Source organism: Sardina pilchardus, chromosome 10, assembly GCF_963854185.1.
Source record: "Sardina pilchardus chromosome 10, fSarPil1.1, whole genome shotgun sequence".
Taxonomy (NCBI): domain Eukaryota; kingdom Metazoa; phylum Chordata; class Actinopteri; order Clupeiformes; family Clupeidae; genus Sardina; species Sardina pilchardus.
Window position 1 is genome coordinate 8,879,134 of NC_085003.1, and position 26,409 is coordinate 8,905,542.

Consider the following 26,409-nt stretch of genomic DNA (forward strand, 5'->3'; position numbering starts at 1 on the left):
TAGATCACAGACGTTTCAACTTTACCTAAACTGAAACGCACCAAAACATGACTAGAGGGGGGAGAAGACTTACCTTGGCCATTGAGAACTCCGTAAATAGAAAAAAGTATGAATATCAAGGAAGCCATTGAAAAAAATCAAACGGGAAATCGTCTGTCTTGAAATATTCGGATGTAGGCTATGAAGTTGGCTACACGCTGCAGACTGCTGGTTAGGGATGCAGACGAGCAGTACGATAAGGCAGCGTAACTGTCTAGAGCGCCTAATTAGTCCGTTTAAGCTTAACCGGTCCCTTTAGGGGGGCGGGCTCCACAATACGCAATCAGTCATTTACAAGTATCAAGCATGCTGTCATCAAACTAAAACCAACATTAAAGTTAAAACAGATATAAAACAAGCAATTAAAATCTTACTGGAAACCTGATTTCTGTAGCGTATTAGGTTCCCCTCCCTTGGATAGAGAGGGCTAAGGACATTGCAAGATTCAAAGATCCATGTTGATGTAAGCGACATATTCGTCTGATTGGTATCTAACTTTGAAACGCTCCTTGGCTGTGTCGCCATAATCCTACTGATTATTGAACATCTGGAGTGGGTCTGTGGCGATTCAAAATGTGTTGTGGTTTTCTCCAGACGGCAGTGTAATAAATATTTAAATATCTTTGGTTAGGTGAAATGTGAAGTATGTAATGCATATTCCATATTTTGTAATATTTACGATCTTTCACTGTAGACAATCTTGTGTAATTACTCGCCACAATATTTTCGACTGACGAAACTCTCCCTCAAGGAAGCTGATTGATTTTATTGAATCCTCCCAGACGTCTTTGTGGTGAGCCTTTGGTTTCATCGAACCAGTGCACTAGGGAAGTTGCAGACATGTGGGAAAGGCAGTTCTAGACTTTTCCCCAGACTTCTCAACTTTCTGCAACCCTTTACGATAAGACACAGGAAAGAGACACAGAAACTGCTTTTATTATCTAGTTTTTGCGCTGCGCACAGCTACTGACACTAGACACCAGGTCAATGTCTTTTCTTTTTTTTTCGTCTAAGGAGATATTTGAGGTAGGCTACTGTGTGTTGAATGAAAATACTGTATGTTGTGAACAGACCGCTCGTGTATCAGAGATACTCGTGTGCCATCACCACTCTTTCCAGGTGGTAGGATTAACTAGAGGATTGCAAGGGGACATTATAAACAGTTTTTATACCAGCGAAGTCTGCTATTTCAATCACTCCTTTGGTTCTGGGCAAGGTGACAGAGCTGAAAGTAAGCCACACACACTAATCAAAGCCACATGTCTTTTCTATGAAGAGGCCCGGGATGAAACATCTTTTTTCAAATTGCCAAACTTGGTCAAACTGCTCCTGGAACTGCATGCTACTGTAAAATAAACTACTATATTTTTCTAAGGTAAAAAATATCACATATGACACCTGCAAATGATTCTCTGTTCCAAAGATGTTGAATACTTATAGGGTGCTACACTTGATTTCACACACACTCCACAGGGGCCAATCAACACTCAACATTACACAATATGATGCAGGATATATACAACCACAATGCATAGTTGGCTGGTGGCAGTCAGAAATGCACCTCATGCTGCACTCAGGATCCATAAAGGACCTCCTTAATGGTACCGCATGCGCTGCCTGTAGCCCGAATGCCCAACCAAAGAACTAAAGCAACAAAAACAGAATAACCAATAAAGCAACCTTTCTGTCTTTCCTAATGCTGATCTTCATGTAAAAAAGCGATGTTTTATTATTCGACAAACAAAAACTGCACATTTGAATTGCAGCTGTCCCCACTCCACATCTTACATTAGAAGCATCGAAAGTTATGCGTGGAACGCACAGACAGAGTGACATACAGACAGACGTTCCTTGCATTAATAGATAGATAGATGTGCTCTACCCTGGGTAGCACATGGGAAGGGCCTTTTGTCACAGTAAGGGGAGACCTCCTTTGTCTGAATGTTGAGGTTCAAAATGGCCAAGATAAGTGAATATAACTAACATGTTGAAAGACAGGCAATGGATTATCAGTAAAAAAAAAAACAAAAAAAACAAAGACACGATTACTGACAGTTAAACATTATTTCTTTGAAAAAACAAGAGCTCTTCCAAGACTAATGACACTGATGATGAAGAATAAGCATACCAGCAGCTAGTGAAATTGATGAAGGAACATTTCCGTCCAAAGCAATTACAGACCACATAGACAAAGAAGTCTGATTTACCATCAAATAAGCCAGAAGTCATAATTACATAGCTGAGTTTAGCAATCAATAAAAGCTAAAGTGAAACATCATATGCGGGAAGGCTGAGAGGTCAGGTTATCTACACTTCTTAGTGACATTTATTACCTGAAAGAGAGCCGATGCTCGAGAGGGCCTTTCAAGATTGCCTTGGCAACAGAAATCTTTACACAGCATGCACAGGACTTACAAGCAGGACTGGGTGTCCAAGGTTGACCCCTCTGAAACCACCCCAATACTGCAGAACATCACTTAACTTTATGCCACTGGCACTCACACGTTCGCGTCTGCATAGAGCATAAGGCGCTGCACAGCCAGTTGGTCCTATGGGGCTTCTGTTATTGCCAAAGGCTTTCCCGCAACCACAAAAGATAGAGAGGAGTGTGCGACCAACTAGAGCCAGACAAGCAATGAAAAGGAAACGGTTCAGCTTGTGGTAGGGAATGGCAAATGGACCCTGCTCACTCCCTCACTACCTCTGCATAGCAAACAGACAGAGGCACTCACTGAGTCAGCAGATTAGGCTGGACAGGCCTTGGCTGCCCATTTCATCAGTGACCCAATAAAGTCCTCTTAAAGAGAAACTCCGGTCTAAAAACAACATAGGGTCTTGTGGATGACAAGGAGTGTTGTTTGGGGGGACCAAAACAATATATAGTACTGTATATCGGTGCAGTTTTGAGTAAGACCAGAATAAGCAATTACAACTGAATAGCATATAGCATAACCTTTGAGGGAGAACTTCCCTACATCAAAGTAAATCAATCCACTAGGTTTGTAAAGAGTGTAAAGACAGGGTATCTGTTTGTGCAATCACCTTTGCCTTGCTCTTCTCCTTAAAGCAGAAATCCGGCAAGTTTTCTCTGTGGGCATGCACATGGAGGGGTCACGGACATGACCCCAGAGTGTAACGCTGTAGCAGCCTGGCTGCATCATGCTGGTTGTAGCAACTTGAGCTAGGTCAAACCAATTGTTTGGGGGGGGGGGGGGTAGGGCCTACTCGGTGATCCTGAGAAAGGAGGGGGGGCTATGTGAAAACCCACTGGATTTCTCCTTTAAGGTCGCCATCATCTTGTGAGGAGAAAGCCTGTACTTTGTCGTTCAAAAAACTCCAATTGACAGCAGCTTGTACCAAATTCAGTCATTTATTTGTACGTGCTTCCTCCACATACTTTAAGATGGTGGTGCCTGCAAGAAGTAATGCACTGACTGCTCAAACGGACATATTACCTTTACTCTTATAAGTTAAAGGTAAAAAACTTCAGTTTGTCTGCAGAGACTCTCCATTGTAGCATAGCCATCAAGTTTTTTTTTAACCTGTTTGATGTTTTCAAAGAGCATTTACTTTGATCAAGCAAAGTTAGACCCAAAGGCCATGCTACAGTATATACTATTCAATTGTAAATGCATAGTGTCTCATAGTCTCAGCTGTTGGCAGCTTATTTGATATCACAGAGGGGCCTAACAAAAGTGGGTACCATGGATTTCTGCAGCCAGTTTTGTCAACAGTAACTTAAAGCACAGACAACTTTCATCAATATGTGTTCAGCTGGGTTCATTGGGTACTGGGGAAAAAAGGCCAAAGGGTGAAGGTGTTCCTGCTGTCTTGAGATGCACTCTTTCCATTTCAGCCTATGGGTATTGTCAGCCTCTTCAACTTAATCTTATCCTGTTTACTCCTTCAAACGTTTCTTTGATGCTTCTGACTTGGGCCTATTGACTGAAGGCCAACAACTCAACAGCATTTCATTGATAAACATTGCAGATTTAATTGAAAATCTCAAGTAATCACTGTCAGGTATCTGCTCATCCACAAATAAGATGGCAGTGAGGAATCCTTAGTCATAATCACATCACATAAAAAGCAGAATAGCCTATATCTGTTCTGATGTTCAATATCATTTGTGATAGTTCCCCATTTGATTGAAAAAACATGTTTCACCGAGGAAGCCCTGACGAGGCAACTGTTACTACAGTTTGTGGATCAAATTAAACCAGTCAGCTTGCAATGCTGAACACCAGGAGCCAAAATGACTGGTTTGATAAAATCGACTAGGTTTTCAACCGACAACACCCTATAAAAGCACTTGGGACAATCAGTGTAAATGCTTCTAGCAGATTTTCCATACCAATCTTGACAGAGCCTGAATTTAGACTTGTCTCTACGTGTAGCATGGATAAAGCAAAAGGATTGACCTCTGTGAGGTATAGGCTGAGATGATGAACCTGTGTGGGGGGGAAATATACAGTATTTCTCTCATAGGCAACTCTTAGTGATAGCGTGCATTGTTAAATGTCTGTGCACATTAAGAAAGACCCCAAGGAAAAGCACAGAAGCTCTTTAATAAATACATGCATGAACTTCCACTGCTCTCATTTAAAGATGTGAGATAGGAAAGGATAGGGCTGACTTATTTTCAGTTTCAGCTTGTTGTAGTATTAGTCTTTTTTTTTTTTAAATCCTGCTTTACCAATGCTTTAAAGGCCATGATGAAAAAAAATAGGCCTGTGGCATTTGGCACTATCCAGTAGAATGGATAGAAATGTATTGTTAGTGATATGGTCAATGAACCTTTGAAGTCAAAAGATGACCAATCATGCCAAAAGCTGAAAATGGAAGTCATTACACATACTGTATGCAACAGAAGTTTATTTTTCAAGAGAACATAAATACCCAGGTGGTCACAAAATGGCAGCGGGTTCATTTAGATATCAAAGTTCTTGTCTTATCTGTGGCTCTACTTTCTTGAGTTTTTGGTATGGAGGTAATGTCAAGAAAAAATATATAGTTGCCTCAATGTGCCGTTGATTTTAATGTAAATTATTTTTATTCCTCACCTACTATATGGTATTGAATCAATTTTCCTCCCTTAAAACATCTTAGACTGTCTAAAAAGACTTAAGCTTTCAATTTGCCATCCATATGTGCCAATATAGAATATAATAATGTCGAAACACTGGCAGCACCACATGGGAGTAGAGGTTAGTAGCACCACCTGCTGGTACAGTATGTGTTAAACCAGTCTGCCATATCACAAGAGGAGATGTGTAAAGACTGTTTGGGAAATCTCACTACCATTGTGAAGCAGGCAAATCATGACAGCTAATGTTATCAGATACCAGTGGTAAGATCCTTGATCAATAAGATTGCTTTGAAAATGGCATAAAATAGTATTAACGATGTTATAATATTAGCCCAGTTCCACAATTAATCATTCTTTCAAAATTAATCATTTCTTAATTTTCCATAGAAGGGAAAATGTAAACATGTGGCTATTGACATTATTTGTCTATGGAGCAATGGATGGATCCCTTTGGGTGTGTGTGTATTTATCATCAGAGTATAAAATGTGAAATGATAATTAGCGCTACCATTGTCTGATTCCTGACACAATGGTAAATCTTCTCAGCCTGGGATCAAACCAGTCTTACAGGGAGGTTACACAGGCGCATAACTAAAGCACTGCGTTCCTGTTGTGTCTGCTGCAACAATAGCTTCCACTTTGATCAATGGAACCGGCAACACCAGGTGTGAAAGTGTGCATTAAAAAATAGACCAGTCCTCTAAAATAGTTTTGTAAAACGTAATGCTTTAGTTACACGCCCTGTGTAGCCTCCCTGTTAGGCCTTTTCTGATGAAACCAGACTGACCTGCACCTGATCTTACCTCTCTTTATCAGTTGTTTAGAAGGTGAAAAACTACCATATAAGGTCTCCAAATAATGCCCCGTAATAACAAACAGACCAAGGCCCTGGTTGACCAAAGCACGACGGAGATCTGAGGGGTTCTTACAGAGCTTGTGGCTCTTTCTAATCTATCCTTGCCACTTTTTCATTCCATTGACCCCCTCCGGAAGGATTTAATAAGAAACAGCCTGGGTCCAAACTCTGGGTCTCTTGGATGTGGGAAATTGCTGCAGTTGAGGTCACTTTTTAAACAGCGATAATCTTCTGGAGGGCAGCCTACTCCTTTTGAAGCAAACCTTGCCTTGTCTTGCCATGTTTGTGTCACTCAGCGGTGGGCCATTAACGACTGAAACTATTTGCCAGTGCAGTGCAGAGCCAGGAGCAGCACTAGACCCCTGTAAGTCAAGTTAAAGGCTTAGCCTCTCACCTCCCCGCTCTCCAACCAGCTCCATCACTATGGCCCGTTAAACTGTTCAAGAGCTGACTCATGTCGCAACCACTCATTAAAACCCAAAGCTTCAGCAACATTCCTACTAAATGATATTGCATTACCATGCTGGTTACAAAATATGGGAAAAATAAGACTAAATGTATTGTTTATCACTAAATACACACAAGTATGCAACACTTCTGTCTTTATTTACTATAAACAAGTTGACATATTTAAGCAAACATACATTTAAATAGGCCATATATGCATTCACATGTATTTTCATAATCACCATCACATTTCATGCTGATGACAGTCACCTACAAAATGAGGTGCCCAATTATAAGGGCAAAATCATTATATACACATTCATTAAGAGATAAATAATAATGAATCCAAATATGTAAACAAAATGTCAATGGATTTCAAAATCCATTAATATATGCTGAACCCTGATTGCACCATTTGACAGAAATATCAGTACGCTGTTTTCCAATTCATATTCTAAAAATGAAGACTTTTACTGCCTTTGCTACATCTGTGGAACACCTCCTGCTGGTGGTATGCACATACAGTATGTATTAAGTGCAGATGTGTGTTATTCTAAAAAAACACTGATTACAAATTGTATTTCAACTGGAAAGCCAGTATCCATGCCACATGTAAACTTCTGAAGACATTACATGATCAATTTACTGTTTGTCTTGTTAAGGGCTGTATGTCCAAGAGTATACAGAAGAGGGTAATGGAGAAATCCCAAGATATCAGAAGATTCTAGAAAGGCTCTGTGCGTGTTAATGGTCAAGTCAATTCAATTGTCAGCCAACACTGTAGTCTGGGTTGTTTCAAGCTCTATAAAACCATATTGAAAGTAAATATTTGTATACTCTTATTAAGGAGATATTCTAATACATTGTTTCACAGTACAATATGCCTGCCAATCAGTTACATTACAAGAAGGCAAATTATAACTACATTATCAAAATGGATGCTTTTGTAAATAAACTTTCATCTGATAAAAATTATTGAAAGATGTCTGTGTGTTTTCGTCATACAGACATCTAACAGCTATTGACTGGAATTCAGCTCTAGTCTGTCTAGTCAGATTTGGAAACATAACAGGGCAGCTATGTCTCTATGTTAAGCTAACTTGGCATTGGTTCCCTTTGCGTTGAACCCTTTTAATCTCTAACGTTTTGGAGCATGCTCAAGGTTAGAACAGAAGCCCACACACTGTCCTCAAACCAACTTTCCACTGAAGTCATGAGCCTACAGTATTTACCATCTCTGTTCTTCTGAGTTGTGTGATGTGTTTCTCTGGCATGAGAACAAGCACAACACTGTAAATAAATCTGAATGTCCCCTCTACTGACAGATGTGCCTGCTTCATTCATTCTTAAATGTCTTGTTGTGTTCATGACTGTGCTGGTGAGCCATGGGTTTGATTTGAGGCCTTTGGCATAACTGCCCACCTAGCTCAAGTCACAGTACTCACTGTATTTTGAAGAGTCAGAACTTTTGTCTGCACTCTTTGAGATGCTTTAGTAGTTATCACCATTGGAAAATGTGGTCTGAGCTATAAATGCCTCGCGCCATACCAAACTTACAGAAATGTGATTTCAAGAAACATACTCTTCAACTGTTCCTCAAATAACTTCTCCAGGTTTTCTACTGCAGCCTTAAGATTTGAGTCTGTCTGAATAAGGGAAATGATTATCAGTATACAGCGATCCATGTATAACAATTTCACATCACTCTCCATGTGTTTACATGTATTTACATGTATCAGTCCAAATATTGAGTCTATTAGTGACTTGATTTACAATTGTGTTGTGCTTGTTTCAGTAACACATTACTGCTAAAAGCCAGTGAGATAATCTCCCAGAAAAGCCAAACTTACCTCATGAAAGTTGAAATAGTTTCTGAAGACGATTCTCACATCCGAGACAAACTCAGCTGGCTTACAGTAGTGAAGTAGTGAACTTTGCTGTGACTCAAGCTTGCTTTTCACCACGGCGAGTGGCACTGGTGTCTTATCTGAGTCACATTGTTGGTGTTCAAACTACAATACAAAAATATACTGATTGAACTCAGTTTCCTGGAAAGAGTATACTATTAGCCATGGATGACTATTTGATTTCTAAGGACAATGGTATTGTTTAACACAATACAAACTACAGTATGTTCCATTCAGGCAAGAAGGACTCACGGTAAGGGGCAATGACCTCCTGAATTCTGCACTTAATTCACTGCTATATATCTGTAGTAGAAGCCTCTGACATTTCTGCATGGGGAAAAGTGAACAGGAGACACGTAAGATGTGTACATACTGTATCTCTACAGCTTTGTATCACATAGCTTGATGAAAATGTTAATTCTCTGCAGTCTAAAAGTGTAAGCATGGAGATGGAGTGTACATTCTGACCAACACTGACCCTTTTATCCACGGGCTCCATCATGGCAGAGGCCTCAGTCTCCATTGTGGTCTCCGTAAGAATTTCACTGTCGTACGCCATCTCAGGTTTGTAGAGGTCTCGACAAAGTGAGCAAAACCACTGACCACTGGATGAGGAACATGTAACACAAAGAGAGTTGAAGAATGCAACACAAATATTACTTTCTGGGAGGTTAAGAGGTCAGATTTTTTTAGAGGAAACCACAGACTTAATGCAAGTTAATACACCAAGGGCTAATGATTTAGTGTGGGTGCAATTATATAACAAAAGATTACTCATTAAAAGATTGTAAATTAGAAGTTGAATATGCATCTGATGGGACATGTTTTCATTACATTGGCACCAAAAAGCCATTGAGTGGAAGAACTGTTATGAAATGTTTTGACCACAAAAAATATGAAGTGATTCCTGCTTAGCCATGAATAAAAGTAAGAACATTGTGCTGCAGGATGTTTTGGTTTAACAAACCAACTAAAAACAACTGCTATATATGTCCAAGGGCTTGTCTTTCCTTCATCAAAATATACCTCAACAAAATGGGACATAAAAACTTCCTAAATATTTTTCCTTTATTACAAGGGTAACACATCATAGGACAACTCAACTTAAAAAGGCTATATAAAGAGCCAAATTTCCGATCATATCAATTTAAGAATTTCCCTGCAAAAGGCACCTTAAAAACTAGAGCAAAAAACTACTGTAGCTTTAAGCTTACAGAACAGTTGAAATGTGCTTCCCTGATAACAATTGGCACAACAAGCCAAAGATTACGTGAGTGTCCCAAGCTGGATACTGATATTCAGTTCCCAGTGATGCAAAGTCCCAAAGGAGGAAACCAACGGAGTTCTTACCGAGGCGGTTTGAGGAGCGGTGGGATGTGACAGGAGCTGTGGTACACTTTAGAGCACTTGTCACAACACAGCAGCTCTCCCCATGTCTGGCACACGCTGCACCAGTCCTCACTGGGCTCCTCCGTTTCTGGTTTCTGCACAGCCTCAGGCTTCCCTGAAGGGGCCTGCAATGACGGCTGTGGGGTGCTGGCTCTCTGGTCGTGACCTTTGAACCGGGCCTCATCAGCGCTCTGTCGAGGGCTTTGCGTGGAGTCATTAGAGGAGGCGTCAGAGGAAGGCAGCGGTCCCGAGCTGGACTCTGTGGCCTGCGTCTGCTCTGCACCAGCATTTCGAGAGGACTGACCCTCAGTGCCCTGCTGAGAGGTCAAAGTCTGTTTTTCAGAGTCCTGGAAAGAAACACTGGACTGGCCAGTCATACCCTGTTGCGGAACCTGCGAGGTTTCTGCTTTGGTCTTGTGCTGAGCAACTAGTGGCCAGTCCGGCGTTCTGTGTTGTGAGACCACAGTTTGGACCCCCGTGTTGTGGTGAGAACCGTCTTTGAGCACATCGTGTGGAGTCTGGCCTTGATCCGCTGTGCTGTCTGGGAGACTAGGTCTCAGGCGGCACTGCATCTTAATGGGCACATTTCATACGGGCACAATTGTTTCATTATTAGCACTAAAATCATGACACAGACATCATCAAATAATAATCAAACACCAGCTTTGTTGACTGAGAATTCAATATAAAATGCAAAGTTATAGTCCATGCTACCGCAACCGCATGCAAGCGTCCTTTGCTATTTCATTGTCTTACATATCTCATGTCGTCCAGGTCTTCAGGTTCGTCTTTAATGACGATGACGGGGCCTGGAGATGAGCGTCTGCGGCGCTTTGCTGCTGAGCTGCATGCCTCCACAGACACCCTGAGGGTAGAATGTCAAAAATGTATCCAAACGAACGAGGGTTATGGAATTGCAATATGTACAAACCACCACTGAGAAAGAACTGGAGGCTAGAAAGAAACCAATAAGAAAGAAAGATATCAATAGGCCATGAGCTTAGCGTAGCATTTTTATATAGAAGCCAAAATAACTATAACAAATGTAAAGGAGTTGAGACATTGTACTTAGTTTCTTTATCAGGATGTGCATGTGGAGATTTGCAATGATGTTGATAGCTTGGACCTGAAAAGGGAGAATTTTTTTTGAACACGAGAACTACCACAAAAACCTACACATAAATAAATAAACATATCAACATGCCCATCAATGACATCTTACCACCATTTCCTGGAATGAAGGTTGTTTGTGGAAGGGTGGGTCTTGGTAAGGGTGAGGAGAAACCCATGTCATTCCTCTGAAGAAGACATCAAAACAAGAGCATATCAAGATCAACAAACTAACTCAACAAAACAAATGAATAAGTCAAAGGTTGGACGTGTGTGTGTTGTGTTTATAATGTGTTTATTACTCTCTTCAGTTTACACACTAATGATTGTGTTAGCCACCACTCCAACTGTTCACTAATTAAGTTTGCAGATGATGCTGCTCTAGTTGGCTTTTTAACAGACAGTGATCAAGACTACAGGTCTGAGGTTGACCATTTTCATGATTGGTGCAATCAAAATTCCCTCATTTTAAACATTTCAAAAACAAAAGAAATGGTGATTGATTTTAGGAAAAGGCCCCCTCCATTGCAACCTGTCACTATTCATGGGACAGTCATTGAAACAGTGGAGGAGTATAAGTATCTAGGCACTATTATTGATCACAAACTCACTTGGACTTCAAACACACAAGCAAGATACTCTAAAGCACAGCAAAGGCTCCATTTTTTAAGGAAACTGCGCAGTTTTAATGCAGACACAACAACTCTGGCGTTATTTTATTTAACTTTTATTCAAAGTGTGGTGACTTTTGCCATCCAGTGCTGGGGGGGTGCTCTTTCTGTCCAAAACAAAAAACATGCTGGACAGGGTGACTAAGATGGGCAGGAAAATCACTGGATCTGAAATAAAAAACATCACTACCCTCACCGAACAGTACACCATCAATCTGGCCCTGAGGATACTGGATGATCCATCCCACCCACTTTTCTCAGAGTTTTCCCCCCTGCCCTCTGGACGTAGATTCAGAATGCCCCGGACTAAAACCAAACGTGCCATCACATCATTTGTGCCGAGGAGCATACAGCTACTAAACAGAGCAATCCCAGGCACATAGAAATGTTTTAAATGTGCACCTTTTATTGTTTGGAATTTTCTATGCATTTTAGCTTTTGAGTTTTTATGCATTTTTAACTTTTAAGCTTTTATGCATTTTAGCTTTTAAGCTTTTATGCATTTTGGCTTTTAAGTTTTTATGCATTTTAGCTTTAAAAAATGTATGGGACTGATATCACTGCCATTGCTGTGTTGATTGTTGATGTTTAATGTTAATGTTCTGTATTCTCTACGTCCTTAATGTTAGATGTTGTTGTGTCTCTTTTCATAGTATTTATTTATTGATATTTATTGTTGTCTGTGCTTAAATGTTCAATGTGGCTCCATTGAGTGCAAGACAAATTCCCCTCGGGGCAATAAAGGTTTCATTCATTCATTCATTCAGCCGTGCAAGGGATTATATGGCCGCATCCAGCATTAACTACACGTACAGTATACATTTTCAGCAGGTCATGTTGTAGTTATATGTGTGTCTGTGTTAATATAAGCTGTGGTGTTGAGTCTGCACTGGCCACTCACCTGCTGTAGGGAGAAGGGAGAGCTCAGTTGGTCATTGCTAGCCAGGGGTGTACAGTGGGAGTACAGGAGTGTGCTCCGAGCCTGAATACCGTCCATGTGTCTGGGGGGACAGCCAGGGCTCATCACGACTCCCCTTAAATTCTGGAGGATTCAGGATGAAGTGCGCAAATTTAGTAGTACAATGAATCTTACTTAATTTATTATGTGAGACAAGAGCTATTTAACATTGAGCTGTCCAAATAAAGTATGATTTGGAGTTCTCGAAAATTGAATAGAGCATGACTAGATCTTTCACAATCTCCGAGGACAGAGAAAGGCAACAATGCATGAGCCTATTTTCACTTTTCTTGTCATCTGTTGAGTCTGGCTGTGGTGGGTGGGGCACTTGGCTATGAGGCTACTTCAGGGAAAGATTATGCACTCTGGTTACATTTCGCAAGATCTGGTGACAAAACAAAAGCATTAGTGAAAGACAGCACGTACTGTAGTAGAGGTTGGTGTGCTCTACTCGCTCATACCATAGAGGCACTCTTCTAGTTAAAAGAATGATAATGTGATTTTGTGAGGCTGTATATTTACAAAATGACCAAACACACATCTCACAGCAGTTCAACCAACCCACTAACAGTGACTGATTTCTCATTATCGGGAAGATGATGCAATGTATTTGAGAACTTTTTCATTTCCTAAAACTAAACACTCGAGTAATAATTACTTTGTGCCCATGAAAATAAGCATTGCTTATTAAACAAGATCGCTTTTATTAAACTATTTTAAGAGCTAAAAGAAGTGAGCAGATAGCTAGACTAAACAAATTATACCCCAGACATCAGCTCACATTCAGGGTTTTTTCCCCAACACATGTAACCAGCTGCTTCTCTCCTGATTTATAGTCAAGAGATCTGTCTTTGTTTTTGTAAGGGCTGACTTATGATTCTAACAGATCTTGACACGTCAGAGCTCAGAGTGTCTGAGACATGACAGCTGTCAGCCCCATTTGGGAGAACCTCATCTACTGCCAGAGCCTGTTGGAACCTCATGTCACTCAAAGACCTGGTCCGATCAGAGACCCTCAGACTCAACACTCTGTTTTGTTGACATTCATATGCAACACAATGAAGTGAAAAGATCAGGGGTTATATAGCATTCTATGACCTGACATCAGAGACATCACAGCGGGTTCAGTTTGGGGTGGGGTGTTGATGGGCCAAGACAAAATCGTTTCTCTCAGCAAATAAGTCAACTAAACAGAACTTGTTGCAGTATCTGATAATCCTTTAGTTTAACTCTGGATGTCCGTCCACTGTACTTCGTCTGACATCAGCCCAGCTCAAAACATCAGATTCCATAACTGAAAGAGTGACTGGATGATGAACAGCAGTACTCACCTGATTTGGCGATCCAGGGCTTTTCATAGCACTGCTGGGGCGAAACTGGTGGTGCTGGGGGGGCATAAACCCCCGGCCCTGATGAGCCATTGGATGGAAGCCCTGCGGTACCTCCGAGCCTCTCTGGGGGCGGATGGATGGTGGCCGAGGGAGAGGCACACTCTGGCACCATGACCAGTGGGGAGGGGGAGCTGGTGGTGGCAGCTGCTGTGGTGCGAGCCTCTCCACCTGCATCTGAAGCTGAGCCAGCGTGCTGTGCCACGACTGCTGGGAGGGACCCGGGGGGAGGCTGGCGGGAGAGCCCTGCCCGGGGTGGTTCACGGGGCAGAGGCCCTGGAAGCCGTTCAGCTGAAGACCTGGGATGTTTTCCACCACTAAAGAGCCTGCAGCAAAAACAAAGCAATGTATGCATGCTGCAGGCAAAAGCTGCCCCATTTAAATGAGTGGGGGAAGAGCTACTTTTGAGAAAGCGACACTGTAATGTGTAGATATTCCTGCATCATCAGTGCAATAGAATCACCCACTGTGAGTATCCTTACCATCCTTATCCTTACCAAGACTGCTTTATGAGTGTGAGTATGTTGTCATTCAAGTCCACACTAGTACCACACGTTCTGCACAATTCAAATTCATTCGTCCCTTTCAGCGCTCAAATGATCTTTTTGTCTTTAAGGAGGTCTCTCTCATAAAAAGTTGCCACACGCTACACGTCAGTGGTGAACCATGCGTTCAGTGGTTATTATTTGACAAAACAAAGTAATTGGGGTGTGTTTTTTTTTACATTTCAGCGTTAAAAGGTGCAATTTCCCAGCCTTTCAGTGACATTTACTTTTCCTGTGAATGTCAGCCTGACTCTGACCTGACAGAAGATGTTCACAAAGTTCCTAATGTCAAACAGATAGCGTCAAAACACTGCATGCTGTGCTCTTGACCGTAGGATAGGATAGGCTCAGGTCTATGTCCCATAGTAGCCTATAGCCTATTTTAATTTAACGTCTTTAATGATAAGAGACAGGGATGGACAATGCGTGTTGTTTAGATTAAATTACAATACCACATATAGCAGACACCTTTCGATATGAGAGACCCCCTCAGATTTTTGACTTTGCTGCTTTCATGGGAGCCAGTCCTCACTCTATGGGACCTCGGCTCCCTATGGCTCCCACATAATTCGAGCACTGGTCCCTTTAGAACACGTCACACAGAATGTCAAGCAGTTTCACTTTGGTTAAGGAGCTGTTACGCAGTGTGATTTGGACCAAATTGTACACCATTCTTCCATGTGTTCCTGTCATCAACTCACCAAGTTCAACATTGGAGGCCCAGTATCCTGACTTGCCCTGGAAGTGGACGATGTTCTGTGGCACGAATGCCGTGCTGCATTTAGTCCTCAGCAGGTTCCTAATCTGGAAAAGAATCTAAGACAGACAATCATCATAAATAACGGAGAAAGTTCACAGACATTCTTGGGCTGTTTTGTCCAGCATCCAGCCCTTTCAGGTTTCAGGAGCTCAGTAGGGTATGGGAGGCCCAACTCACCAGGCGTTTGCACTGGAGGAGGGCAGTGCCACCATTGCTTCCAGTGGCCCATTTAGTAAAGGTGATCACATGATCCAAGTGCCTGGATAAAGAACTAACATCCTGTTGTTGTTTCTTAAGACTGTTACGGTGATCTTTTGTAAGACTCTGTAAAGTAAACAGGCACACACACACACACACACACACACACACACACACATTGGAAATACATATTAGAAATACTTTAAAATGACCACCCATATTAAACACACACTGATAAGAAAAAACTACTTGTAATATCTAAAACATGCAATCATACCTCCAACTGGTTTAACAACATTTTCCCCTTTTTATTAATCTCTAAAATCAAACTGCACATTGAACTCTTGATCTCATTGTGAACTGTTGTGTAGTTTTCATCAGCCTGAGCAAGCCTGAGAAACAGAAATAGTGCATGGACATTCACTTGACTAGACTACACCTCTGTATGGCTTTTCTTTAAGAATATCTTGTGACCAACGAAATGATGTATGTGAAAGTGCATCTTTCAGGTTACCCATTATTTATTAAGTTTGAAACTTCTTCAATGCATTTTCTTTTCTCTTGAAGTTGAAAAACCATATCCTCCATGTTCCTTCTGTGGTTTCTATATGCGTCTTCTAAAAACTGATAACTAATTAAAAAAAAAAAAAAGTAAAAGAAAATTAGTACATCAACAACTGTTGTCAAAGTAGCATGCAAAGTAGCATGAGACGGACTATTAAGTATGAATATTGAATCAAATGTAAATAGACTGCATTCAATTCCTCTGAGTACCCAAACGCTGTGCAGTGTCATACCTCACATTCACCTATTCACACACACACTTACACACCGATGGCATTGTAACACACTCTAGTTATAACAGATTAGATACAGATTAGAAATACAAATTAAACTTGAACTGTTCAACAAATCATTTTCTATTTAACCTGAGTCAGTTTTATAGCAGACCTATTTAGGTCCATGTATTTAACCAAACATCCGTTCAAAAGGCTGGCTATATTATTAATACAAACAATTGCTACAATTGCTAGACCCTTACATTTTGCTCAATTTATACCATTCAGGGGAATAAGTCTCAGTGATGTTTGACAAGGTATACTACTCTAAATTTAAAAAATATGTGATAGCATTGCATTCTGGGTAGCTTTTTGTGTTTCATCAGCCGGTTTACTTGCTATGGAGCACCTTGGATTGATTGCATTGCATGTGCTATATAAATAAATGTGATTTGACTTGACTTGGCTTGACAATGAAGTAATATCTTACAAGTAAATGGGTTAAAAAAATGAACTCAAAGATATCCCCACAAAACTTCCACAGCTGCTAATCTACATTAAGTCATTTCATTTTGTGTATTACAACCTTTCTGAAATGTCATGTAAGCATGTAAATGATCCATGATCTAATGAAATATGCAGTAATTTGCCTACACTTTAAGTACAGAAACCGTAACACTGGATAGTCTGGTTAAAAATTCTTCTTTTACAGAAGTTTTCAGAGTGAAATGTTATCACAATGGGTGTTTTGAATTTGGGCATTTTGAATAGATCGAATACTGCCAATAGCCATTTAAGAAAATGTATTACCTCCGTATTCACAACTCTGAACCAGAAATCTCCACTTCAATTGTACTCACAAACACTACTACATGTACAGTATACTATACATTACAAACACATACTGTACTCCTGTATGTACTGGAGGATTTTGTAGAAGAGGTGGTTCATATACCGGTAGGCTATGATTTGTTATGGTATGGAAAGTAAACAGCAGTTATGGAAACATGGTTTTTCAGCAAATGTATGAAGACATTAAAAAATACAGCATCTTAAGGAATTTCAGGAAACACATTTCACTCAAATAGGCTACCGGTATGTCACTAAAAACGATTTTGAACCTGACTTGTATGCTGAAACGCATTCAAATAATTTTTGACACATTTATACATAATAATTCAGAAAACATTATTTGTTAAGATGTTTAGTCTATTCAACTGTAAATGTATCCCCTCATAAGCATATAATAGACATAAACAGGGTGATAACACAAAAAAACAATGCAATGCTATCACTCATTTTCTCTAGGATGGCATATCTTGTCAAAAATCACTATGAGACTTAATCCCCTCTTAATCTGGTACTGACCGACTCCTCTGGCTCAGGACTAACTGTATTAGTAACCCTAGACAAGAGCAACTTTGTACTTGTGGTCTTTGTGCTTCAGCAGCTGACAGTCCCTGCATGTGGGACGATCACATGTCTCACAAAACAATTTCAGGGGCTCTTGCTTATGAACATCACAGAACACTGGCTTTGGTGTGGAAGTCCCCAGTTTTTCTGCAGAACAAAATGGATGAGATTACTACGCAGTTGCGTGAAAGCTGATACAAACTTCAAACCATGTAGTCCAGCGACCTCAATTTTAGAGTTAATTCAACAACAGCAAAGAACTATATACACCATTAACAATGGCTGTCTGGGTAAAACCCCTTACGAGATAGCTCCTCCTGCTGTCGGATGTGATGGTCCTTGGTGAACTTCACCCTCTGGTGGGCGTCAATGCATGTGACACACAGAAACTCCACACACTCCTCGCAGAAGCCAGAGGCCACAGTGTTGTCATCACAACTTAGACACAGCTATGGAGGAGACAGATCATCTAATCAGATGGTTCTAACTGCTGTGAGGGCAGAGTGGTGATGAACTGTTATTTCTCTCTCCTGAACACAATTCCGCACTTTTTCTCATGTAGTTCACCGTCATGTTAGACTTCAGCATTTTCTAAAACTGTGCATTTTCTATTTCCTTTTCCCAGTTTGACATTTCAACTAGTTTCTCAATCTCATCCATGATCCTGATGTATAAATCATGAACAATGTTATTGTTATACTTGTGAACATTTCGCACCTGAGAAGGCTTATCCACCGTGGAACTGGGCATCTCTACTGAGTCCCTCACAAAGAAGTTCTCCATCACATCCACATCCATGCACTCTTGTCGACACATTGGACAGCGAATCACATTCACTAGAAATGAACAGAAATATTGATTCCCCATGGCAGGTTAGGACATGGACTACGAACACTTTTGAAACCCTCTACCAAAACTTAATTGCGCTTGACAAATATTACAGAGTAAATATCAACTCTAATATCAAGTCTAATATGATAGCATTTTGAAATTGTACTTAACTTGCCTAGTTCAGTGTCAAATCATTCAATCATAAAAATGACAGATAAAAATGACAGAAATATAAAATATGATGAAAGCAAGTCAGGAAGGCCACGGGAGGTCTGTTGTTCAGCCTCCAAGCACTGGTTTTGAACAGAATTGTAGGTGCTGTGGTTATAAACATATCAGTAGGTCTAGTCTCTATTCAATGGAATGGATATGCAACAGTTAACCTCACTTAAGTAGTGTAAAGAAAAGACATTGTATCTTAAATTCACCTATAGATTCCCCTGAGGTCATACAGGTTTACCTGAGGAAGGCCTAAACCTAATAACATGGTATTTCCAGACCAATAATATTACTATATTACTAAAAATATATTATTAATATGTTAATAAACCAACTTACTGAATTTCAGCATAGAAGTTAAATTAAGCCTATCAACCAATTTTCTGACATAGAGCTGACGTCCATTTTGGGTTGGCTACTCAACCAAGCGGATGCTTCTGACATATGAGCATAATGCACTGTAACTTCAATTAAAGTTTAAAAAAGTACATTGATATTGTTGGACGAATAATTGGCAGACGCAGAGTAGCCTACAACCTTAGACCCCAGGGTGCTGCAAAACATCCATGCTTGTATGAACACAACATAGTGTCAGGTTTATTTGTAAACAAGCTCACGTGGTTTGGACCCTTGGTTGGCTGGAGAAGCTCCTCGTTGATCGGAGGTCACCAAACTCCGCCAGGGCAATGGCACACATGCCTTGCATAATGAATGAAGACATGGCAATAGCATTGCTTCGCGGTTGTGAAAAGTCTGCTTGCATTCTGCACAGATTTCTAAGTAGCTCAAGGTGCATAGCGACTTATCAGTTTCCCTCCTGACTGATACGCCCTCCGCCTCATTCTCCATTAAGGCAACATCCATAGTTTCCTTTCTTTCGAAGCTTTCGTGCATTGCTCACAAAGGATAGCAATGACTGGCTGATCCAAAGAGAGCGAACGATTCATTTAGCCTACTGTCCATTCCAAGGAGTGCATTTGCAGCCGATGACTTCGACCATCACGGATCATTCCTGATTTGCAGCATGTGGATATTTTTAAGATGGTATAGATTAGCATCATGTAATTTCTTCAGCTGTCCTCTCAATGCTGATAGGCTATGTCCTCATGCTCTTCAGCGGTCTGGTGGCTTTATACCAATTTCAATGACTGAACACTGACGGAAAGAATCCTCGTTAATAGCAGGTAGAGGTGTCCAATTTATGCATAGCCACTGATGCTCCTCTTCTAATTAGGTCCCCAGATAGATGGATAGATGCTGGTTAAATAAACAACGCGTAGTAGCAGTGTCAAGGAGATGGGAGGAGACTGATGCTGGTGAGGTGGGATGGGCAAGACTGATATGCCCGCGCTAGAGGCATTGTAGGCGCAATGTTAATTTAATAGGCTATGTGAAGCCTGAAACCTATAAAAATGATCTTGAATAAAAGAGGAATAATCCATAAGACACGTGAAGGAACACCCAGACACACCACTGAGTATTCAGGTAGGCTATCATAATAGCTAAGCGTTGTTTTGTAGCCTGAGAACAATGTGTCCAGTGGCAAGTTTCTTCAAAAGTTGGCTGTGTAGCTTTTAAACCGACATGGTACGACGCGACTTTCGCTCAAACAATCCCCCTGTAACACCTATTTATGAAAGCGTTATTACGAGTGGAAATTGTGAATGCAGATGTAAGCTACGCCATCGCAACTCCGTCGTTCCACTCCTGCACTAAAAGATGAATGAATGCCAATTTAATAAGTTGAAGGGTGTTCAGGTATGAATATGGAGGGTCAATCTAGTAGGCCTAGTCAGAGATGTAAAGTAACTTGGAACATGTAGCCTGTATGTCTCTCATATTTCAAATTTAGTGGAGTCAGAAATAATTGTCTTTCAAATGAAGTAGCGTGAAAGTCACACGTTGTCACAAATATCAATTCTCAACTAAGTTTACTTTTTTACTGTCTGGCTCTGATATAGGCCATTTAGTATTGTAGTAGGCCTAGCCTACCTAATGTCTATGCACTGTATCTTGATGTTATTCCACATTGTTGTAATTCACTTTGAATGAAAGCTTCTGTGAAATGAGAAATGCCCTTGCTCTAAACAAAGACAGGGTGTCCATAAATAAGCATCAAACTGTTTAATGCAAAATGCAGGTAGGCTATATGAACATAGTTATTGATGGAAACCAAATGGCCTTGCACGTTTTTCATCATTCTCTTCAGAAAGCTTCAAGTCCATTTGTAAACATGGGCAGCTTTCCCTTGCCAAACTGAACTGCCAGTCCTGAAAGCTGTTAGGGGGCATACTGTAAGCTGTGCAACATGAGAAGGAGAAAGTTACACAACAAGCTACAGTATCGCGTTGTGCCTAACAACGCCCCTTAGCTGTTCTAAAATCAGTGGAAACGGCCTCTCGGGGCTTATTACTTATGCCTTATTCTAAAGAGGGTTAGTCAAGTGTTCCTGAATGTTCTATTACTTGCAAGACTGAGAAATGACAACACAATTACTGTTAGACTTTTTATTGTATTTTTACAGTAACTCACTGGCAACACTGATGCCAGTGACTTACTGTAAGTATTCGTAGCCTACTGTAGATGTGTTTTCCAGTAATTGATACCCTTACCGCAATTTTGGTGCACAATATGATGCCCTTACCGCAATGTTAGTGTACGGTATGATGCCCTTACCACAATTTTATTGTACAGTTTGATGGCTTTACTTTAGTTTTATTTTACAGTTAATGATAGACTTACCGCAAATTTCAAGTTGCGGTAAATAATTAAATATAAATCATTGAAAAAAATCCATGACAATTATAGTTAATATAAATGTTGTATTATTCTTTACCATTATAAATTACACACATTAGCTTTTTCAAAATACTTTTACAGTAAGTCAATTGAACACAACAAAAGAAAACAGACATGTTCATATGCCCATATCATCCCCCAATCAGATATTGTCTTATTAATTAGCAATTATGTACTAAGTCTTCATGTTATAGCCTATGAGTCCTTACATATTTAAGTGGTTAACAATCTTTAACACCACTGTAAATTTCATAAGTTGACAATCAATTGTGAAAAGGTTAGCCTGCTCCTACTAGGACCCAATGGAAACTCCAACCAAAATATGGACATAGACGTCCTGAGACCCTATGTAAAGTCTTCTGTAAAGAGCCTGGGTGTGATCTTGGACGGAGATCTTACATTTGACAAACAGGTCAAATCAGTAACCAAAATTAGTTTCTTCCAATTAAGAAACTTATCCAAAATCAAGCCTTTCCTGTCTTTCTTAGACTTTGAAAAAGTAATCCATGCCTTCATAACAACTAGACTGGATTACTGTAACTCCCTATATGTTGGTATCAACCAGGCCTCACTATCCCACCTACAACTGGTTCAGAATGCAGCAGCTCGCCTTTTAACTGGTACACGTAAACGAGAGCACATCACTCCCATCTTAGCCTCCCTTCACTGGCTCCCTGTTCACCATAGGATTCTTTTTAAAATTTTGCTAACTACTTTCAAATGTTTGAATGGCAAAGCCCCCAACTATCTCTCTGAACTACTACATAAATACTCCCCTACCAGAAGTCTTAGATCTTCTGATCTATTTTTGCTGACTGTTCCCAAAACTAAATTCAAATGTAGAGGAGACCGTGCCTTTGCTGCTATTGCCCCCAAACTCTGGAACAATCTCCCCCACCACATTAGACTAGCACCTTCTCTAAACACTTTCAAATCCCATCTCAAAGCCCATCTCTACTCCTTAGCTTTTAACTCAGTTTAAGACCCCCCCCCCCCCCCCCCTCACCACCTCACCCTAGATTTTAGATGCTTAACTTCTTTACCCTGTTTATCTATCTTTATTGCTTTGTTTTTATGGGGGTTTTTTTTTTCTATACTTTATTTTACTATTAATATTTACTTACATATTATTCTCAATGTATCTACTCTACCACCATTTTGCATTGCTATTTTGGTTTCATTATTATTATTATTATTATTGTTTTACTTACTAATCTTTACTATGTTTCTTTGAAGTTATTTTATAATTATTTTACTTTATTTTTATGTTATTTTTATTTTATTTTATTTTACAGCACTTTGGTCAACTGTGGTTGTTTTTTAAATGTGCTATATAAATAAATTGACATTGACATTGACATTGACATTGACTATACCCACCCTGTGAATAAATTAGTGTTTACAGTAACAGAAACAGAAACAATTACAAAGTTTGTTATGTTTATTGGCTTTGGCACAGAGCTTATAAAGTTCATCGTAGACTTGTTTTCAATCCTGGCCCACTGGTATTGGCACGTTGCTGACAGTTGATATGAGGAGAAAGAGAAGGAAAACATGTGAGATGGTCATGGATTTATCTCATTTTGATTGCTGATGGCTAACAATGTGTAATGGGACAAAATACAGACATGTTGGTCACCTTATTAACAATGCAATGCAACAATGCAAATGTGCACATTTCACGAGACCCAGGTTTTGGAAATGAGATGCAAAGACTGGCAGTATATTCATGGTTTGTTTTCCTTGTTAGTAAATATGGATTGCTGCTCACAGTCCTCCTGTGAAGTAGTTTATGCAGTTGTTACTCACCTCTGTGGATGCTGACTGTTGATATTCAAGACTGGACCATGTGCTTCAGGCTTCAGGCCCAGACTCTAGGCTACTGCTTCCTGGGTGCATTCTTCCCATCATTCTCAGTTCTCGACTTTTCCAGTCGCTGTTCTCCATGTAAAACAATGACAAATACATAAAGAACAATTAAATGTAGGCTACATTTGTAAGTGCACGTATTTTATTTCAGTGTAATGTGACAGTGGCCAATCTAACATGGGACAATAAGACACTATTATAATTATAACAAGATAACATTTGCATGATGTATTGGTAAACAAGGCCTACCACAAGTAAATCACATTATCCAAAAGGCTAAATAGGCAGTGGGTTTCCATTCAGCTCATGTGCATATTGTACATTTATGCCCGTTCATGAAAATGTGCCGCTAAATATGCAATATCTGCGTGTTTCTATCCAGTGTTACAAATGGACATTCAAATTCTAATTTGGGATCAAAACATAACGTTAGTTAATTAACAATAGCCTAGCTACAAACTAAAATTAACCAACTATTCTGGGATACGCTTCCCAAAACCAAAGATAGGAACTTTGTCGGTTGTAATGCAATATCCCATTGTCAACCAACTACATGCAATTTCCCATTGGCAACCGACTAAGTTCCTAACAGGGTAGCAACAATGGTTTCGAGAAATGCACCCCAAGTTCTGGTTTAAAAGTATTGTAATATGGTTAGTGCATACTGGGAAATTACAGTTAAGTCTAACAGTGTATGGACACACTATTTTACACTAGCCTACTTTAGTGGCACTGTCAAACAAAAGGCTATTTACCATTCATATTTTAGGAATTCATATTTCATATTTCTAAGAATATTAGAGGCTTCCATCACAATCTTTGAAGTTAGAACCATCGCTCTTGAATCTGATGTTTCCAGAAAGGATAGGCTAGTTCAAATAGCAAATATGGGCGGAAAGTTTGGTGGTTGTAACAGGTCGAGAGTCTTAGTCGTTGTTGTGTCATTCATGGATGTTTTACTGTTGTCAACAGTTTAAGTAAGCCTCATAAGAATATAATGACCTACAGTGCCTATAGAAAGTCATCATACCCTTTTGAAATAGTTACTTTTTTTGTCTTGCAGCCTGAAATCAAAACCCATTTTAAAAAAAAATCTTTTCCAGTTGTATTAACAAATTTAGCTGTACAACATCAAAATAATGAAAAAAAAGTAAACAGTTCTGAAAATTAATAAAAAATTAAAAACTAGACCTAACAGGGTTGGAAAAGTCATCATACCCCTGACTTAATACTTTGTAAAGCTTCCTTTTGCTTTCATTACAGCCATCAATCTGTTTTGATATGTCTCTATTATAGCTTTGCACACCTAGATAGGGGAATATTTGCCCAATTTTCCGTACAGAAATGTTAAAATTTAGTCAAATTCTGTAGGGAATGGCGATGGACTGCTATCTTCAAGTCAATCCACATATTTTCTATAGTATTTAAGTCAGGGCTCTGACTTTGCCACTCAAGGATATTCACCATCCTATCCTTAAGCCACTGCTTTGTTCTTTTGGCAGTATGTTTAGGATTATTGTCGTGTTGGAAGGCGAATGACCTCCCCATCCTCAGCTGTCTAGGAGAGGGACGCAGGTTTTCCTTAAGAATGTGGGTGTACTTGGCAGCATCCATTTTCCCTTCTATCCTGACCAATTGCCCAGTTCCCGCTGAAAAGAAACATCCCCACAACATAATGTTGCCCCCACCATGCTTCACACTAGGTATGGTGTGTTTTGGGTGGTGTACTGTGTTGGTTTTCGCCAAACATTGCGCTTGGAGTTCAGTGCAAAAACACATCTGGAATATTCTGCTACCATGTGGAAAAAGCTTATATGGTCAGATGAGACTAAGATCGAACTTTTTGGAGACTAAGATTGAAGTTTTTGGACTGAGCTCCAGGTGCTAACCAAACACAGTATACACACCCAAACACACCCAAAACAAACCATACCTACTTTGAAGCATGGTGGGGGCAACATTATGTTTTGGGGATGTTTCTCTTCAGCGGGGACTGGGCAATTGGTCAGAATAGAAGGGAAAATGGATGCTGCCAAGTACACCAAAATTCTTGAGGAAAACCTGCGTCCCTCTCCTAAACAGCTGAGGATGGGGAGGTCATTCGCCTTCCAACACGACAAAAATCCTAAACATACTGCCAAAAGAACAAAGCAGTGGCTTAAGGATAGGATGGTGAATATCCTTGAGTGGCAAAGTCAGAGCCCTGACTTAAATCCTATAGAAAATATGTGGATTGACTTGAAGAGAGCAGTCCATCGCCATTCCCTACAGAATTTGACTAAATTTTAACATTTCTGCACGGAAAATTGGGCAAATATTCCCCTATCTAGGTGTGCAAAGCTATAATAGAGACATATCAAAACAGATTGATGGCTGTAATGAAAGCAAAAGGAAGCTTTACAAAGTATTAAGTCAGGGGTATGATGACTTTTCCAACCCTGTTATTCTAGTTTTTAATTTTTTATTAATTTTCAGAACTGTTGACTTTTTTTTCATTATTTTGATGTTGTACAGCTACATTTGTAAATAAAACTGGAAAATATTTTTTTAAAAATGGGTTTTGATTTCAGGCTGTAAGACAAAAAAAAGTAACTATTTCAAAAGGGTATGATAACTTTCTATAGGCACTGTATATAAACTGTTGTTCATTCATGCTTTCATAAAATATCAACATCCAATTTAGAGTATTGAACCCAAGTGACCCAAGAAGTGTGAAATAGCTCAAAAATAATAAAAGTAGAATTGCATATAAGTGTAAAAGCGGAGGTCTCCCACACAAGAGTCTGGTGGTCTGAGGGCAAATCGTTTGTTTGTATTTATGTTTAAGTTTATGCTATTGAAATCATGTAAAATGGGGGGCGCCCCTGTCCATGAAGTTGAAATGAAATTAGACAATCACCTGACATTCACCACATAGCTATCTTTACATCATTAAACAGCAAATGAACTACTCATATTTGATTATCCAGCTTTGTATTTGGCAGTGAAAATGTTTTATATTTGTAAACAGATAAGTTCGGGTATAGGGGGCCCTAGCTTGTCTTAGACAAGGAAAAAAGGTTGGGAAACACTGTTCTGTTCAACAGTGACAGTGCCATACCTTGTCAAAACATGAACAGTTTAAGGTTATAATCTGCTTGTG

At 39.9% G+C, this 26,409-nt stretch overlaps 2 protein-coding genes across 4 annotated transcripts in view; both read right to left on the bottom strand.

Moving 5' to 3' along the window:
* fbln1 (fibulin 1) overlaps window positions 1-408 on the bottom strand; it is a 33,316-nt gene extending 32,908 nt beyond the window's left edge. Inside the window, exon 1 of one of the 3 annotated variants that reach the window (XM_062546755.1) lies at window positions 74-407. In XM_062546755.1, the coding sequence (XP_062402739.1) occupies window positions 74-128 (55 nt within the window). In that variant the 5' untranslated portion in view covers window positions 129-407. Of the gene's footprint in view, window positions 1-73 lie in introns of all 3 variants that reach the window. The other 2 variants (XM_062546754.1, XM_062546756.1) reach the window with 2 other exon arrangements.
* Window positions 409-6,615: 6,207 nt separating this feature from the next.
* LOC134094411 (transcription intermediary factor 1-alpha-like) lies at window positions 6,616-19,463 on the bottom strand. Its single transcript, XM_062547920.1, has 18 exons — window positions 19,217-19,463; window positions 18,267-18,385; window positions 17,854-17,998; window positions 17,564-17,696; window positions 15,872-15,988; window positions 15,635-15,749; window positions 15,337-15,483; window positions 15,101-15,215; window positions 13,798-14,180; window positions 12,410-12,550; window positions 10,950-11,025; window positions 10,796-10,853; window positions 10,484-10,592; window positions 9,689-10,299; window positions 8,817-8,943; window positions 8,591-8,665; window positions 8,282-8,443; window positions 6,616-8,077 (listed from the first exon to the last, which is right to left on the bottom strand). The coding sequence occupies exons 1-18, from the start codon at window positions 19,461-19,463 to the stop codon at window positions 7,985-7,987; spliced, it is 2,973 nt and encodes a 990-aa protein (XP_062403904.1). The 3' UTR covers window positions 6,616-7,984.
* Window positions 19,464-26,409: the final 6,946 nt, after the last annotated feature.

Excerpts from the sequence above, each read along its gene's own strand:
- LOC134094411 (XM_062547920.1), bottom strand. The coding sequence starts at position 19,463 with ATGGATGTTGCCTTAATGGAGAATGAGGCGGAGGGCGTATCAGTCAGG. Across the intron at positions 15,216-15,336 it reads TCCTCCAGTGCAAACGCCTG|ATTCTTTTCCAGATTAGGAA; the intron begins GTGAGTTGGGCC and ends TGTCTGTCTTAG. Across the intron at positions 10,854-10,949 it reads CTTCATTCCAGGAAATGGTG|GTCCAAGCTATCAACATCAT; the intron begins GTAAGATGTCAT and ends CTCCCTTTTCAG.